Source organism: Mirounga leonina, unplaced genomic scaffold (assembly GCF_011800145.1).
Source record: "Mirounga leonina isolate KUSES-001 unplaced genomic scaffold, KU_Mleo_1.0 Mir_376, whole genome shotgun sequence".
Lineage (NCBI taxonomy): Eukaryota > Metazoa > Chordata > Mammalia > Carnivora > Phocidae > Mirounga > Mirounga leonina.
This window is the reverse complement of record NW_023270718.1, coordinates 3,364,871-3,382,949: the sequence shown is the minus strand read 5'-3', so window position 1 is coordinate 3,382,949 and position 18,079 is coordinate 3,364,871. Positions and strand designations below refer to the sequence as shown.

General features: G+C 51.7%; 1 protein-coding gene across 6 annotated transcripts in view; it reads left to right on the top strand.

Moving 5' to 3' along the window:
• Positions 1 to 791: 791 nt before the first annotated feature.
• ZC3H4 (zinc finger CCCH-type containing 4) overlaps positions 792 to 18,079 on the top strand; it is a 41,940-nt gene continuing 24,652 nt past the window's right edge. The window contains exons 1-4 of one of the 6 annotated variants that reach the window (XM_034986847.1): positions 905 to 957; positions 2,393 to 2,454; positions 16,536 to 16,755; positions 17,052 to 17,162. In XM_034986847.1, coding sequence (XP_034842738.1) covers positions 2,417 to 2,454; positions 16,536 to 16,755; positions 17,052 to 17,162 — 369 coding nt within the window. In that variant the 5' untranslated portion in view covers positions 905 to 957; positions 2,393 to 2,416. Of the gene's footprint in view, positions 958 to 1,118; positions 1,224 to 2,392; positions 2,455 to 2,526; positions 2,715 to 16,535; positions 16,756 to 17,051; positions 17,163 to 18,079 lie in introns of those variants that run through there. The other 5 variants (XM_034986848.1, XM_034986846.1, XM_034986850.1 and 2 more) reach the window with 5 other exon arrangements.

Below are 18,079 nucleotides of genomic sequence, written 5' to 3'. Positions count from 1 at the left end.
TCCGCCTCCTGTTTCCATCCATCCTTTAGCCACACCCCTATCGCACCCTTCGGCTCTTTCCGCCTCCCCCCGTCTCCCGCTCAGCTGCTTTCGGCTTTTTCCGCCTTGCCTCGGCCACACTCTCTCCCTTCGGCTTTTTCCGCCGCCCTTCGGGAGAGGGCCTAGGCCCCTCTCCTCCACGTGACACGGCCTCCGCCTCCGCCTCCCAGTTCCCCCTCCCACCTCGCCCTTCCTCCCGCCTCAGCCTCTCGGCTCCTCTGGGCCGAGCCGCCATTTTGTGTGAATTTCTGACTGCGGCGGGGGCCGAGCAGCCGGGGCGCCTAGGGCGGGCAGACAGACAAGACAGTCGGCCCGTCTCCGCGGCCCGTTTCCTCTCTCCCTAAAATCCTTTTTTTTTAACCCCCCTCGCTCGCTCTCCTCTCCTCCCCTCCCCCCTCGCTTGCTCCATCGCGCGCGACCTGCGCTAATTACACCCAACCACCCACCAGTGTCCGTGTCCCCCGGGTCCCCCACCTCCGGGCCCGCGGGGGAGGTGTGTGGGGGGGCTTTCGCCCCGATGAGGGCCCCGCGCCCGTGAGCGAGTGACCCCAGGGGTGGGCTGCGGAGAAAAGCGGCGAGCGGCCCGCCGAGGCCTAGGCCGCGCGGCCTACGCGGAGGTCGGCGCAGAGGTGATTCCGAAACCGAAAAAATATATACCCATTCCTATGAGGAGCCCTCAGAGCTGAAGTGTGCCCCTCCCGCCACGCCCAAGCAGTCCTTTTTCGTGCATTAACATCCCCTCCCCCCCAAAGGAACTATGGAGGCCGCGCCCGGGACCCCCCCGCCGCCACCATCAGAGTCGCCGCCGCCGCCATCGCCGCCGCCGCCATCAACGCCTTCGCCTCCTCCGTGTTCCCCCGACGCCTGCCCGGCCACCCCGCACCTCCTCCACCACCGCCTCCCGCTCCCTGACGACAGGTCAGGCCCCCGGCCCGGCCGGGGCAGCGTCCCCGGGGGGAGGAAGAGGAGGAGGAGGAAGGGGGGCGGCCGCCATGTTGGGCCGGGCCGCGGAGGAGGAGGAGGAGGAGGAGGAAGGGCGGGGTCGGTGGGTGTCTCTCGCTCGCTCGCTCGCTCTTTCTCGCTTGCTTTCTCTCCTGGCCTCATGCGTTTCCCCCCCCTCGCGGCGCTCGCCCGCTCTCCCTCGCTCTCGCTCTGTCTTTTTTGGGCGCCATGCTGAGGGGAAGGTGAGGAGGCGCCCCCCGGACCCCCGCGCCCGCCCGCCCGCCCTGGGGAGGGGGCGCTGGGGGGGGGGCTGCGGAGGCCCACGGGGGTCCTGGCTGCCCCAGCGCCCGGAGCTGGCAGCCATGGGCCCGCCTGCCCGTCGCCTGGCTTCGGGGAAGGGGATGGGGGAGGGGCTCCCGGACCCTTTTGGTTGGGGGGGGATCTCGAGCAGTAGCCCCGCTCTTAGGGGTTTGGAGTTGGGGGTCTCCCAGCCCTTGGCAGTATCCTTTCCCCTGGGGGAGGTGTCCCCTGCCCTACTTGGAGAGGTACCCTAGTTTTCTTAGGCAGAAAGTGGGGGTTCGTTCAGTTCTCTCTCCATCCTTTTAGTGGGGGGGGTCCTTCGGGTGGGGGCACTCGCACTTTTTTTTTGGCGGGAGGTGTTTCCTCGCTATACCCTAGAGGGCAAAATTGTGGGGGGGGGCAGATCTCTAGCCCCTTTGCTGGAAGCCCCTGCCTCCTTTGGGGAGAAGCCCCTTCCCCGTGTTTTCTCTTAAAGGCAGGGGTCCTCTCGTTTTTCGTAGGTAGGTGATGCGTTTTTGGCGGGGGGGGGGGGGGGCTGAGGTTTGGTTTCCCTTCCTTGTAAGGGAGAGGAAGTTGGTCTCTTCTTTCTCATGGGGTTCCCTCCTCTTTCGGGCTAAAATGGGGCGCCATCCCTTCCGGGAGAGAGAACGAGGTTTTTTTTTTGTGCTTTGGCAGGGGGTGAAAGGGAGCGCCCCCCCTTCCCCTTTATTTAAAGTGCGAAATGGGTTCGCCCCACGCCCTTCTCTGGAGGATGATAAAGGCGCCAGCCCGGCGCGTTTCAGGGCGAGGTTGGGGCCCCCGTTTTCCCTTGCTCCAGAGGGTTGGGGTGCAGGGTTTGCCCTCCCTTTCTTGGTGGGGCAGGGGAAGAGGTGTCTAGAGAGTGGATTTGGAAATGGAAGGTTTTCCACCGGCAAGAAAGGCAGGCAGAGGAGGAGTGGGGGTGGGGAGGGGAAGAGATCGCGCTGGACAGATGGCTGCCCCACAGCAGCCCGGGCTGGGGAGTCGCTTGAGGACCCTCCCCTAGGTAGGGGTCTCAGCTAGGGCTTCCTTGCCAGGCACGACGGCCCCTTCTCCCCACTTCCACCCCCCCTTTTCCCTTTCTCCTTCACAGACCATACTTTGCCTTTTAAAAGAAATGCCACCCACATTCAGAGACACAAGTGCAGCAGTTTGGTGAGCTTTTACAAAAAATTTTTTTTGTTTTCTGTTTTGTTCTAATTAAATGTATCGTCCTGGGAATCGCAGCCCATCGCAGCCTGCCTCCAGTTCAAGGAAATAAACAGATTAGCAAAGGTCTGTGCGCTAAGCCCACGTTGGGTTTCCGGGCCCCCTCGTGGGGGCAGGTGCATTACTCAAAGGTGCTTACACGCTTTATTCGACCTCTAAGGAGTTCTCTTATGTCAGAAGTGTATGTCTTACAATGGGTTGGGATGGTAAGTAGCCTCTTTTATTGAGTAATTCAATTATCTCCCTCTTTTTGTCCCTTTCCTGCCTGCCTTCCTCCTGCCTTTAGACCAAAGTGATGCTTGAGTAAATTTATATGTTCGAATCAGGATTCTAAACCCAGTTGAGCCCTTTAAGACTTGCACATCCTTTTGATCTTTAATTTTTTTAATTTGTCGTACACAGTTTTCCTAAAGGAAGAAAAAAAAGCGTTACTGTAACATGACAAAAACTTATGTAAAAGGCCCATATGTTTTCAAGCCCTTGGTACCCTCTCTCCATTTCAGTCCATTGCTTTGTCTCCAGCCTTCATCTTTGAAGAAAGTGGATACTTCAGGTCCATTTGTAGGGGACGAGGTTAACTGAATTTGGTTTATGATACTTGCATTCGAGTTAAGGTTCTCCCTCCCCTCCACTCCCCACTCCCCCCCCCAAAAAAGATTGTGGTTCAAGTAGATCCAATTCGCTCCTTTTACTCCAATGTCTCTTATGGTGATGGACGTTTAAATTAAGCAAGTCATTTGTAAAGTACTGTTTAAGCACCAAATCTGTAAAGCGTGTCAAGCCCCAATCTCCTCTCCCTGTCTCCACTGTTCCTTTGTTCGAAAGCACATGCCTGACCGTGAAAAGTTGATGCAAACACGCCCAGTCATGGTGGAGAGAACACTTCCTCCAGCCCCCTGCCCCCCCCCCACACATACAAGATAAAAACAGCAACAGAAATGACTTGCAGAACCAAACACTGTACTTCTGATGTGTTTTACAAGCATAAGTTCTTCCGTTAAAAGACAAAACACGTTGAAGTTCCATTTTCCGTCTTGCCCACTTTTGGTCCCTGGTGTACTTTGGTAGCGAAAACTTTTTATAACACACAGCCCAATTTTCCCTTCCGAAAGATCCTGTTTCCTTTTTTTCCATTCTTAGGAGAAAAAAAAGTTCACTTACGTTGGGATGAGGAACTGTAAACTGCAATTCAGTGGGCCACTGGTTTTATTCTTTCTCTCCATATACTCACAACCTAACTGCTGTGAAGTGGTGATCTTAGGTATGTAAAATCAGTTGTGGGAGGAAGAAGCATCCACACAGTACAGTATCCTGCAAAAAAAATGTCTGAAGCACAAACTGAACACACCATCCAGTGCACAGGGTCAGCCGAAAAGGAATTGCATTTATTTGAAGTTTTCCCTCCTTGGTGAAATTCCTCCTCCAGGAGCCAAGTGCAGAAACTGGATGCTAACAGATGAACCTTCCAAGTTTCGAGGACGACTAAGTTGTCGAAGGATGCTTGTTTAACTTTACTTGAAAATGAAGTGTGGAGGAAATGGGATTTCTTTTGTAAGTGAAAATTTTAGCAGTCATTCGTTGAACTTAAAAGTATTTCCCCCAAACGTTTAAAAAGTACTCAGGCATATCAACACAAGGGTTTATTGTTTTTTCGTTCTCAAAGGACTCCCATGAAAACCAAGAAGCCCCAGTAATTATGTCAAACTGTACTTCGATGGTCTTTGTTTTTGAAATGTCACAGTACTGCCTTTTTTCCCCCCCTAAACTGATGTACCAGTACTAGTTAAAATTCAAATTAATGGATGTTGCAAAAAAAAGGGTGTCACTCAGAATCCCTGATTTAACAGCACCTCTTAGACACTTGAAATCTTTAAAATTGTTATATTCTCTGTTGGAGAGGTTTAATCGGAAAGCAAATTAAAATATTCCCAGTAGAAATACAACCAATTGTGACCCTGAAAATACGGATATTCTGGTCCTAAAAACCCTTTATTTTTTACTCTCCTCAAATTCGTTCTTCAAAAGAAAACTAGGATTCCCCCAACAGGGCTTTCAGTCAGACTGTCCTGTCTCCCAGATAGGGTTTTGATTTGCTCGGAAGGTTAAGTTTTTGATTCTTGACAAGCCAAGATTTTTAAGTACAGATAGCTCTTCTAGAAGGACACTCCTGTGGCTTTTGCTTAGCCTGGAAGGCTGATCCCAAGGGGGAACTGTTTTGCACCTGTGGAAATGAAGGTTTTTCCCAGCCGTTGGCCTACCTGGCACATTAGAGCTGAATGGTTGACTCTGAGTTTGTTTCCATCCAGTGGAATGTAGACAGTTTCATATTGAGCTGGTTTAGTAATTTATCCTTAAATAATGCCTCCCCGTCCTCTGCTCCTTTCTCTTAGATCTTTTCCCTGCCCCGGTAGGGGAGGAATGGATGTCTCAGGGTGGCCTTATTTGCTGTTCCCCTCTGCTAGGTTTTTGTGGCTATTAAGTCCCTAGAACCATCTCCCATAAGCCAGATCCGGTTACGGCAAATACCTGTATGGTGAAAATCGCTAATTATTTCCAAGCCTTTGTGGATAGCTCTAGGTCAAACCATATTCCAGAGAACCTGCGTTTTGGTCCCTGTGGATAAAATTGTCTAGTACCAGAGCGACGGGTTGACCCAGAGTAGGAAGTTGAGTGACAGAGTAATTCAGAGCAAACAGTAAGTGAATGGCTGAGTTTCTAAGTGGGCAAGGTACTTGCCCGTACCTTGGCAACAGAGCTCCTGCCACAGTAGGAGACGAAAGGCTGGTTTCTGGCGTTCGTGGTAGTTGGCATTTAATAAGTTGATTGATTCAAGCATCCGGAGGAACAGTCTGCTCATCGGTGGTGGGAGTCTTGTCAGAATCAATGACTTGAGGCCGGTTTCATAATTAAAACCTACTGGAAAGAGTGGAAAAGCTGCCTGTTTGGGTGGGCCTTTATCTAAAGGTCATTTGGTTAAGTCCAAGGTAAAAGTGGGACTGTCTGGGGGGAACCAGATTTTCCTGGATTTGGCTTTCCAAATTTATCGGCCTCGTCTTTGCTTCGCAACGATTTTACTCTGATGGTTACTAAAGATGGCAGCTCTGGAAACAGTGCGCAGGGTTTCTTAATAGTGATAGGGGATTATGTGGGCAGTTTTTACATTTCTTCCTCGATCAGTTGATGACAAAACCAAGACGTGGCCCCTCGGATGGTATAGACTTAGTCGCATCCTGCTATTGGAATAATTTATTATTCCAATACAGGATATTTGCTGGGAGCATAGTTTGCTTCTCTTGGCCAAATTGCTCAGGGTAGAGAATCTTTCTTGTTTTGTTTTGTTTTGTTTGTTGTTTTTTTGGTGACTGTATCTGTGAACTGGTGACTCAGCTCCCTATTTGTTAAGGCAAGTGGTGACATCTTCTGAATGTCGGGGGTGACAACAGGATAGGAAGGAACACTGTGGCCTTTGGAGACAGATAAGGTTGTGTTCAGGCCTGGCTCTCCCTGCAGTGGGCACCGAGGATAATGCCCGTTTCTCAGGGTCATTGCGGTCAAGTGGGCATACACAGGATGCCCACACAATGCCCGGCATTCGCAAATCTTGGTTTCTTTATCTTGCTGTCCCTACTAGCAAAAAAAACTACATAAAATTTATAGTCTGGTATGTAAACAGAAACAAGCATAACATCTGTGTTTTTGAGGGAAGTCAGTTTATCTTCCACCTCTTAGGTTTCTGGTCAGCTTATTTAATTGCAGGGAGCAGATCGGGGTGGAAACTCCGTGGTAGCCATCTTAAGGCATGTTTTGCTTGCTGAACAGACAGGTGCTGGAAGAGTCATGGCATCTTGAGGTTATGCTAACGACCTTCCCGTGTTCCTCTTTGGCAATTAGAATCCAAGTCTTGCTATGACCATGGTAGGCCTCCTGAGAGCTGCGAAAGCAGGGCTGTAGCACCTAACCCACTGCTGACGGGTCACATCACCTTTTAAACAAGTCCTTTACCTATGCTCTCCAGAGTCTTGAGAAATGAGCAAGGCCTGTCCCAGCCCCACGATTCCTTTGCCCCTTGGTAATTTGGCTGAGTCAGTTAAGGCTTTGTTCATTCAGCAGTCAGGCTTGTCCCGTGCTTTTTTTGGAGCAGAAAATTTTCAGAGTGTGCAGGGAGCTCTTCTCTCCTGAGGACTTTATTTAGATTTGGGCAAAGGTGGTTACTGCCTGTAGCAGGCCTCAGATTTCCTTCCCTTGTTTGACACCTGCAGCTTCTGGCCACGGTCAGGGGTTTGCTGCCCCTATGGCAGCTCTGGATACCCACCTGCGAAGTAGGTGTCTTAAAAATGAACTGCAAGGTGAGGCTGAGTGGCTGGATCACGGGTAACCGGTAGATCCACCAGTTTGCTGAGCACCTGGTTCCCTCGTCCCTGTCGTCCCTGTCGGGGGGTCCCAGAAACCATAAACTCCAGAAGCATAAAGCCTAGTAAGGCATGGATTCCATTTGTTCCCTCTAAGCCAGGGTTGGTCCTCTTCTGGGAGAGAGATGGTGGGGAGCGGTGGACAGCATGGACGTGGGAGTCAGGCCGGCCGTATGAGACTTCGTGAGTCATTGACTGCTAGTCTTCCCAAAGGTGTGACAGGGTCTCTTGTGCAGTCCTATGAAGGGCAGCGATTACCTGCCAGGGACCTTCGGAGTGCTTCACCCCAGCCCTACCCTGAGAATTTGAAACAGAAGTCACTTTTTTTTTTTTTTTGACAGAGACACAGCGAGAGGGAGAACACAAGCAGGGGGAGTGGTATAGGGAGAAGCAGGCTTCCCGCTGAGCAGGGAGCCCGATGCGGGGCTTGATCCCAGGACTCTGGGGTTATAACCTGAGCTGAAGGCAGACGCCCAACAGCTGAGCCACCGAGGCGCCCTAGAAATGAAGTCACTTGTCCAAGGTTGCAAAGCTAGGGGGGTGTGGAACCAGAGTTAGAACCTGGGCAGCCTGTACCCAGACCCAAGCTCTCTACCCAAATGCCATCCTGGAGCTGACGCTGCGGTGTGCAGCCATTAGTAAGATATGAAGTCCCATTTATTGATTTGTCGCCTGCATTTGAAACACAAAGACATGAGAGAAGATAGAAAAAAGCAGAGTACGGTGAAGTTAAAGCCGCTCCAGAAAACTTGTTTGAGAGAAATGTAAAGGAGGAGATGTGGGTCAAGGTCAAAGTTGAAAAGCTGTTGCTGGCAGGACAGGGGTGGGCAGTCTGTGGCTCTCTGATCAAAGCCCGCCCACCTGGCTTTTTATTTTTTAATTCTAAGTGCAGTTTTATTGGAACATAGCCACGCCCATTAATTTATATGGTCTGTGGCTGATTGTGTGCTGAACAGCAGAGTTGAGTAGCTGGGACAGAGACTCTGTGGCCCTCAAAGCCTACAGTGTTTACTCTTCGGCCCTGTAAACAAGAAGGTTGCTGGCCCCCCGCGCTGGTCTGATGTGCCTACTACCTGCACAGCAGCTGCCATGATTTTTGTTGTGGCAGGGGTGGTGGGTGGGAAGACAGGCGACTAAGGGAATACAGGTACTCCCTTTAAAGTTGGTCCCGACTGGCTGGCCCAGTTAGTAGAGCATGCATCTCTTGATCTTGGGGTGGTGAGTTTGCGCCCCACCTTGGGTGTAGAGACTAAGAAAAAAAAAGTAAGCCTCCGAGAGAGAGGGGTGTGCTGTCCCTCTGTGACCTGGCGCAGCTCCATCAGCCCTGTGTTCCACTCCTTCCAGTGCACGTAGAGGCCGAAGCCTGGGCTTTCGAACCTTTAAATCAAAGGGATTTTCATTTATTACAAGTCACTGGAGACTTGAAGCCATTGTGGAAGCAGATCCCAGCTAACACATCCCTGTTAGGGCCCGACCCCAGGGAGCTGGGGCCAGACGTGAGTGACACTTGGCTCAATGTCATTTGCAGGTGGCTTGGGTTATTGCCCTCCTCAGTTTCCTAACATCAGGGCTTAGGTTTCCTTGGGATTCCAGGCCCTGCCATTGCAGGGCACGCCAGAGCAGTCCCAGAAACTAGCTTCTTGGCAACGTGGGTCGGGCTGCTTTCCTTGGGGGGTGCCAACTGCTGGCCACTTTCACCTCAGTTGATGTGTCAATTGCGTATGGGCTCTTGTCCCCCTCTGGCCTCTCAGGGGGCCCTCCATAAACCCTCAGAAATGAGTTTTCGATTAAAGACCAGCGCTCAATCACCTCCTTGGAGTTTGAAGTAATCCAGGTTACTGCCTGGGAAGTGGTCCAGCGTCCGTGTTGATGCAGCTAACAAAGAGGGTGTGCAGAGCTGAGGTTGATGCTGGGTTTGTGTGGAATATATCACAGGGGCCCAGCCAGTCTGAGTCTGGCCCTGTGCTGGGCCCTTGGAAAGTCAGGTAACTCCCAGCCTCTGATGTGCCCTCCGAGGAGCCCACCGTTGACTGGAAGTCAACAAAGAGTTGCATACAGATAATTGCAGTTCTCCTTAAATTCTTTAGTGGTGTATGAACAAGGAATCTTAGTTGTCCGAGGCCCGGTTTCTTTTAAGTTGAAAATATGAATACTTTGTCTTAGTTGAACGTACGTTGAGTGGAACCAAACTGATTTCTTCAGAAAAAGTTCCAGACAAGGAAGAGTCTTGGTTCCCAGGTTCAGTGATTCAGTTTTCCTTTCTGGAATAACAGAAATCAACCCTCCTTGGATGAGAACCAGCATCTTTCCAGCTGTAAGCAGTCTGAGGCATGGTTGGCGTGAGAAGATGGTTAGGAAACTCTCTGTTGAGAAACCAGTTTCAGGGATTCATCTGACAGGAGGAACTTGGATCAGAGAGATATCTTTTTTTTTTTTTTTTTCCAGAGAGATATCTTTATCAAAAACAGGAGTCATGTTCAGAGTGAGTGGGAGTGGAAGAATAGCCACTCAGGCAAAGGAAATGACCCTTGACTCTGTGAGACTCCTCTAGCAGGCCAGGTTTTCCCTCGATCAATTTGTTTGACGCTCTACAGAAATGCTCGAAAAGGTTTGTGTGCTTGGACCAACCCCAGTATGGTGCTGCACCCTTTGGGAAGAAACATTCCTTCTGGTGTTGGACAGCTTGGGAATTTCCTTCCCTGGGATTCCTCTTGCTTTCTGTCTGTCAGGGGAGAAGACCCTTTACTTGGGTTTTGGCTAGGATTCCTTGGAACTTTTCTGTGCACCTCTTATTCCCTGAACTATCCAAAGTCTTTGGTCAGAGTTTCAGGTTTCCCAGTTCCCTTTATTCGATGTTGGAAGGACTGTAATTGCCTCGTGTCTTTGCACAACGATAGTTTTCCTCCTAAGGACTTGCCCTGGGCCAGGGTAGTGCTAAGTGCTTGATTTACATGGTCTCAGGAAATTCTTCCCCTGAGAATTCATCTGTCCCAGAGGTTCTATCGCTGCCTTCACTTCGCAGTTGAAACCTGGGGCACAAGAGTGTTAAGGACCTTGTCCAGTGTCTTACTATCTCACTTTGCCCCTTCTTGGGATACTGTTTCATTTAATCCGTTTTCTGTGCATCAGTCTTATCTTTGCCAGCCCAGTTACGAATTTCTTTTTTTTTTTTTTTTAAAGATTTTATTTATTTATTTGAGAGAGAGAGAATGAGAGAGAGCACATGAGAGGGGGGAGGGTCAGAGGGAGAAGCAGACTCCCTGACGAGCAGGGAGCCCGATGCGGGACTCGATCCCGGGACTCCAGGATCATGACCTGAGCCGAAGGCAGTCGCTTAACCGACTGAGCCACCCAGGCGCCCCCAGTTACGAATTTCAAGGCAAGAGTTTTGTCGGTTGGCCGGTTGAGTTACTCTCTTCCAGATAATTTCTAATTATCTCAGGGGTAGAGGTGAAGAGTTGGGCCTGGAGTCGGAGAGTCCAGGACTTGTTCCAGTTTTGCTTCTTCCTGCTGTGACCCCATAGGTAGATTTCTTCTCTTTGAGCCTCTCCGTAAAACAGGATGCTGAGGACCCATGACAAATGTTAGGTTTGTTACTGCGCCTTGGTGCGAGACGAGTAGAAGGGAACTCAGTAGTATGGTGCCTGGCATGGAGGTTGCTAATACAGAATGTTCGTAATGAGTACTTCCCACTGCTTTTGGTGTATAAGGCCCTGAGGTATCCAGGCAGGTTTTGTCATTGTGGAAATGAGAGCAAGAGGTAAGGCCTTGTTGAGGGGTGATGGAGCCTCCCCCCCCCCCTTTCCCTGACCCCAGACTCCAGCTCTGCCTTCCTTGGTAGCCTCTCCTCACCTTGCTGAGGCTGTCCCCACTCAGGCCATCCTTTTTTCTTTTTTTTAACCTATTATGGAAATTTTCTAGCATTTTCATGAGAGGAGAAAGGCCATCATCTACTCATTTTCAACAATTATGTACCTTTTGCCAATTCTGGTTCATCTCACTACATCCCCCCCTCTGCCTTGCGAATTTTAAAGCAGATTTCACATCATTTCACCTGCAAGCTCTTCGGCACATATTTCTAGCTTAAAGAGCTTTTTTTCAATAGAACCACAAAGCCGTGATCCTCTCTAACAAGGTTAACAGTAATTACTTAATATCTGAAATACCCAGACCTGGTTCAGATTTCTCCGTCATGGCCCACATTGACTTCTGGCAGTAGGTGTGTTCATATCCAGGTCCCAGCACTGGGCGGCCTCTTCTCACATTGTTAAAGTGAGGGCTCGGGGTACTGGTGGTCATTGGGCTTCTCTTCTCCCATGCTTGGTTTGCGCTTGGCTGCTCGGGTGGGGTGGTGTCTGTGACGGAGGCAGGTTACCATGGAAGTGGTGTGATGTCACAGTCTCTTGTGACCCCACCTGAGAATGTTGGGGGAAAGGGAGACACAGAGCCCATTTGCTCTTGATTTCTGGTCGATGAACCTAGGTAGTAAGGACACTGAAAAACATGTGCAAGACCCAGAGGCTTATTTCAAGAATTTCCTGCCTCTGAAAATCCCTCAGCGAGGTTCCTCCCCAACCCCTGGGGCTGCTTCACCTCAGCGTCAATGCAGGGAAAGGCTCTGTGCCTTCGCTCCTAGTAAACAACTGCCCCACACGGTTGGATTTGGGGACTTCTGCATTTAGACCTGTCGTTAAACATTTGAAGAGGCCGAGCCTCCTTGTAATTTTGTAATTTTGTCCCTAGTTAATAGGTCATTCAGAGCCTACCCAGGCAATTTGTTGAGCGCTTGGGCAGTTAATGATCATAACCCTGACCTTCACATTAACCTAGCCACCTCTTGTCAAGGGCTCTCATGATCTTCAGGTAACAGCCACTGCTCCCATGAGTTTCCATCTTTTTTGTGTGTGTGTGCCCTCCCCCTTTTTTTTGTAAACCAAGGTTGAGCCACAAACTCGGGCCCCTTCTAGCTTCCATCCAGTTCTCTTGTCTAGAGAATTTCCATGTTGGGAAGCTTCATTGTTTTTTAAGGGGCCTTTGTCCATTCTTCCTGGGGCTCAGCTCACCCTGTGCCTTTCCTTCCTGGTCAGCCACTCGGTTACTTTGTCTTACCACCTAAATTAGAGCTAAGGAAGGGGAGATACTGGTTTGTCGGTTTCGGCAGCAGGATTTGTCAGGAGAGGACCGCGCATGCACGGTTGGGCCAAGTGAAGCAGGAACTAGTTGGCCAGCAGTTAGCAGTGGCCCCCAAGGGGAGTTGGCTGTAGCTTCTCCGTAGAGAAGACACTTTCCAGTGAGCATCCGGGCCAGTTTAGGGTTATCCATGCAGAGGCACACTCGTGGTAGCTGGTTCTTAAAACCAGTAGCTGCTTTTCGTCTGGTAGTTGGTGCCTTCCTCATGTCAGGGGCTTTATCCATATTATCTCATGTAACCCGAAAAATCCTTGTAGGTACCACAGTTATTCCATTCCACAGACGGGAAAACCAAGGCTAAGTGTACCAAGAGCGCTGCTAGGGAAGCAGCAGAGCTGGTACTCGGCCTGCAGGAAGAAGCCCCATGCCCAAATCTGTAGGCTGGTGGGTGGGGCCAACCTACTTTGAATCGTGAGGTTTCTTCACCCAGTAACTGTTCTTGCCAAGCCCATGGTGTATGATGACTTCAGCACTCTCCTGTGCCCTGTGGAGTGGCCAGTCGGCAGTCCTTAGAGTGGGCATCCAGAGCTGGTCTTTGACCCGAGAGGAGGGGCTGGCTGTCACCAGCTCTGTGAATGGGAATTTAAACGCCCTGGAAGCCTAGTCCAGGAGGCACGAGACAGATCTGACCCTCGGCTAGTCATTGGCCTCTGCCCATTCTCTCCTGGGCGCTGGTTCCAAGGCAGTCCCCGGCTTGGTTGGCTTCCTGTCCCTAATGGCCCTGGCAGGCCGACCCCGGTGCAGCCATCCTGGGACGTTGCCAGTCCGGGCCCTGGGGATAAGGCCGTCCCGGCTCCGGCTGACGCTGCAGGCTTTCTCCTGCGTGCTTGTCTCAAGAGGGCTTGGCAGGTCTAGATTGAAATGATTAGCGAGACAGGGCTTCCCCCACTTCTCTTGAGGGATTATGTCACAGTCTATTAGGCGCGCTCCCTCGGTGTTTAATCCCACTCTGACACGGGTTTTGCTGGCAGTCTGCGAAGTGGCACCGCTGAAGCCCGGCTGCTGTTTGTGGAGGCTGCTTTTGTGCAGGGCGTGTCCATGGTCCCCAGGATTTCCGCCCCCCGTCCCAGCGGGTTTGGTCGTCTTGCCTTTTTTTCCCTCGTTCACTGCTTAAAGGAAAACAGACCTGTATTCATGCAGGACATTGAGCTGGGAGTTTCCTGCAGTAGCAGAGGGGCATCCCCGCAGGTGACCAGAGCCCGGGGCTTTGAGAAGTTTGAGAGCGCAGCGTGGCCAGATGTGCTGAGAATGCACAGTGGGCACCGGAGTGTCCCCGGTCTCTGTCCCCTGCAGTCTCCCGTTTCCCTTCGTAAGTCACCAGCAGTTGGTTTATACTGTTTGTTTTCCAGTTTGTCCCAGGTCCATCTCAGGAAACAAAGTTCTTTTTTTTAAATTTTTTTAAAGATTTTATTTATTTATTTGACAGAGACTCGGCGAGATGGGGAACACAAGCAGGGGGAGTGGGAGAGGGAGAAGCAGGCTTCCCGCGGAGCAGGGAGCCCGATGTGGGGCTCGATCCCAGGACCCTGGGATCATGACTTGAGCTGAAGGCAGACGCTTAACCAACCGAGCCACCCAGGCGCCCCAGGAAACAGAGTTCTAAGCATTCACTCCCCGTTTTGTAAAAAGTTACATGGTAGATTCTCGCTGAGCCCAGATATCCTGGAGGTGTTAGTACAGATAACGCAGAGACTCCCTCTTTGGCCGAAAGTCTTCGTAGGGTGGATTTGAATGAAAAGGTCTTCTTCTGGAAGCATTCTAGGGGCTGGTCAAGGCTTTGGAGTCATTTGGATGGTCTTTGTGCCCCGCCCCCAGGTGTTAGCTGCAGAATGAATGGCCTGCGCATTCAAGCAGGCGGGCGTGTGGCAGCAGGACAGGGGCGGTGGCCTCGGCTGACCTTGGGCAGGACCTTTCCCTGCCCTGTCCTGGTGTCCTCGCCCTGGAGTGGGCAGAGGTGAGGGAGTGTCTGGAGTGTCTGGACTGCCTGCCCCTGACAAGTCCTTTCACCTACTCCCCTTTGAACTCCTCCTGTCTGAAAGAAGACAGTTGAAGGGGTCTTGCCATTGGAGCCTTATTTTCTTGAATCAAGGCTTCTGGGAGCTCGGGGAAGTTCTTGTCTTCCTGCGTTCCCTCTACCCCTGCCTTCCCTGGGATGCTGCGTGATTTTCACCATGTCCCTCTACCCTTTTTCCTTTCCAGACTGTTGTCAAGAGTGATGCTCTTTTTAGCTTCTCTTCATGGAAGGCCAGCCTCTGTCTGTCCAGTTTGTCTCTGGGCCTTCCTCCGCTCCATAATGTCCGTCTGTATGGTCTGGCCGCCGCTCCCTGTGTTTGCTCCTGAGGTGTGGTGACCTGGCCTGCCCACAGTGTTCCCAGCAGGGACACACATCATGTTTGCTCCAGAACACCCCCGCCCCCCCCCCCCCAACTCCAGGCAGCAGAGAGTGTGCCATGCTGCCCTGTAACAGCCACTCCCTCTGGCTGGCCAGCTCACCAAAGCCAGTTTCCCCAGTTGGGTGGTACTTTTACTGCAGGCAAGGCCACTCCAGCCACACCCTGTTCTGTGGGCCGCACCCAAGCCGGTGCCGGAAGGTGCCTCACTTGTCAGGAATGCTGGCTCCTCTCAGCTTTGCTCTGCATCTTCCTGTGGGGCTGACCACTGCCCCCCGCAACCTGGTGGTTTGCAAGGAAGCCACACGAGGCGCCCATCGGTCACTTCCCTGTCTTGTTTCCTTTGAAACATCAGAACAAATTTTGTGTCCTGAATTGTGTGTGAGAGAGCTGCCCTTGACCTCTGCTGGGGTATCTGTGGGTTTGGGGCCACTTGGGTTTTAAGCCGATCTGACCTCATTGAATTGGGAATGAGAGTTAAGAGAGCAGCACCACCCCGGGGTAGACAAAAGGGGTGGTGCGAGCGACGGCGTGAGGGACTCTGGGAGAATCACCAGTGTGTTGTTTCTCCACGCAGCTCAGTAGAACCTGCAGGGGCTCTGGGGACCTGCTCGCCTGGTGGGCTTGTTCTCACACTGACCCCGGTCTTCTCTGAGTAGTGAGCTCTTTTCTCCACGGATTCGATCCCTTTGTGGGTAGCCTTTTGGGTCCCGGGTTCATTACGCCACTGTTTCTGTTCTCGTTGTCTTTGTTTGGGTCCTAATTAATAAGGAAGGAACTTTTTATATTCTCACACATTCTCTTGCATGGTCATGCAGGAGGAACTCTGGGAGCTTTTTAAAGATTTGAAAACTTAATTTATTTTTTTAAACCAACTCCTGTACTTGTGAGAACTGTGTCTGTGGGTTTGGCTAAAAACTGGAATCTATTTTTAGTTGCTTTCCTTCTTAACCCTATTTATCCCCTCACCTCCACCCCATCCCGTAGATATTTAGATATTTAGAATGTCCTGTTGGCAGTGTCTGGAAAGTGCTGTTATTTTTTAAAGTACTAGGGATGGGGGTGACATGGGGGAGGTAACAAAGGAAACCTGTAGGATGGGGAGCCAGAAGGAATCCCTGGGGTCAGAGCAGTGGGGTAGGGGGACCCCTTCTGTGGGCACTCACAGCTGTTAGGAGAGGACCTCAGGAGGGGTCTGGGGCCTGGGACCCTTTCCTTGCCCCTTCCCCTTCTCCAGCTGCTCGGTTGCCCCCCAAATCCCCAGCCCGGAGCTGTGCAGCTAAGGGTGTGGGTCAGACCTCGAAACCAGAGCTTATCACTAGCACTTCTTTATGGGGCTTTGGTAAAAGACAGCGTCCTCAGGTGCGGTCCAGGCCTGACCGTGGGTTGGGCCGGAGTCTGGGGGTCACCCCTGGTTCAGAGCCACAGCCCTGTCTCCACTGTCCACAACCACCACCCTCAGCTCACAGGACTCCTCCATAGGGCTTGGGGCCATGCCAGTGACCTCAGGCCACTGTGCCCCACTACACTCGGGGACGGACCATGTTCCCTGAGACAAGCAGCCTCTGTGGCCAAGTACGCTGTGGAAATGCTCTAACACGGGTTGTACAGGTTTCTTGACGATGAGACTTCTGGAACTTCTGTTAGAGCATTACGCACTGTGAAGCCCCAGGATGGGACTTTCCTCACCTCATTTGACCACAGAACCTTGTCACTTTTCTTCTGAGAACCTTAGTCCTTTGGAGCCCTTTGATATGTCGTGGCTTAGAGTCGTCCGATACCAGTGGCAGTACCTTTAAAATCCAGTGGTGTCGGGCCCCCACCCGCTGCCCCCAGCCGGGTTACGTGAAAGCAAGTGCTGCCCTTTTGGGGGGGGGATGTGGGGTGGGACAAGAGGCAGTGGCCCCCACGTCCTCCCGAGGAAGGCCTCGCTCACAGCAGTTGGGCTCCCTGTTCCCGTCAGCCGTGGCTAGCCCAGAGCCCGCGGACGGTTCCTCTCACACCCTGGGTTCATATTGGCTTTGGGGTTGGTTTATAGGGAAGATGGTGAGTTGGAAGAAGGTGAATTGGAAGACGATGGGGCCGAGGAGACCCAGGACACCTCCGGAGGGCCTGAGAGGAGCCGGAAGGAAAAGGGAGAGAAGCACCATAGCGACTCGGACGAGGAGAAGTCTCACAGGAGACTGAAGCGAAAGCGCAAGAAAGAGCGGGAGAAGGAGAAGAGGAGGTTGAAGAAGAGGAGGAAATCCAAGCACAAAGTAGGTCCGGGAGGGCGCGCTGGGGCCGGGCTGAGAGCCCCAGGGGCCAAGTTTGTGTTGTAGGCCAGAGGGCACTCTTAATACTGCTGGTTCTTCCTTCCCCAAATTGGATAAAGAGCTTTTTTTTCCTTAAAGAGTTGGTAGCTCATGCTCTACTGCCACTAAATGCCCCTAGGTGAGGTGTTTCTCATGGTGCGCAGAGCCCTTCCGGCACATTCCAGCAGTTTGTCCCTGGGCTGACTGCCTGAGGGGCGGGCCTGCAACAGTCACTGAGTTCCTCTCCCCTGTCACTGCAGCGCCATGCTTCTTCCAGCGATGACTTCTCTGACTTCTCTGATGACTCGGATTTCAGTCCCAGCGAGAAGGGGCACCGCAAGTACCGAGAGTACAGCCCCCCGTATGCGCCGGTGAGTAACTGCTGCTCAGGGGCCCCCCATGGAGCTGGGAGTGGGCGCCAGGCCTGGGTTTGCTGAGCACTTGCTGTGTGCTGAGCACTCTTGCACAGCACGTCACGTGGATTTTAAGCCTGCAAGATGAGATCCTTTTTATCCCCATTGTCCAGGTGAGGAAACAGATCTGGGGAAACCAGCCAGGTCGCAGCCCTGTAGTGCAGGAGCGGGGGTTTGGGCCCAGTCAGTGGCCTATCTCCATTGGCCATGCTCTTAAGAGTCTATTTCCCATGGCCTGGGCAGGACTCAGTATGTCCCCGTCCCCAAGAAAGCTGCTGATTAACCCTGTTACAGCTGACTGTTTGCCACTGTTCAGAAATGACCTTTCGTGGAAAATCGGCTAGAGAATGAAATGGTTTTACAGGAGTAAATTATCTCAAATGCTGTGGAGTCAGAAATGTTTATCCTATCATAACACTGAGCTTAGACGTGCATTTATATTTTTTGGTGTGTATGCTCTTCTCCCCCCAACCCCCAGCAAAACCTGTAAGAAGAAAAATCAACGTAGATTTTCAAGTTTTGATGAAAAATGCTTAAAAGCTCTAAAAAGTATCCTAAGTATCCCATGACTCCGTATCATCCATCCTAACGGATAAATTATTGTTTGATATTACAGTTGATGTTGATGATGTGCTAACAGGGATTCAGACTTAAACCTGACCGAGATAAGGAATGCAGGGTACACCACAGCTTCGATTGATAACTAGGGGTTGAGGCTTTTTTTTTTTTTTTTAAGATTTTATTTATTTGACAGCGAGAGCGGGAACACAAGCAGGGAGAGTGGGAGAGGGAGAAGAAGCAGGCTCCCCCCCGAGCATGGAGCCCGATGTGGGGCTCGATCCCAGGACCCTGGGATCGTGACCTGAGCCGAAGGC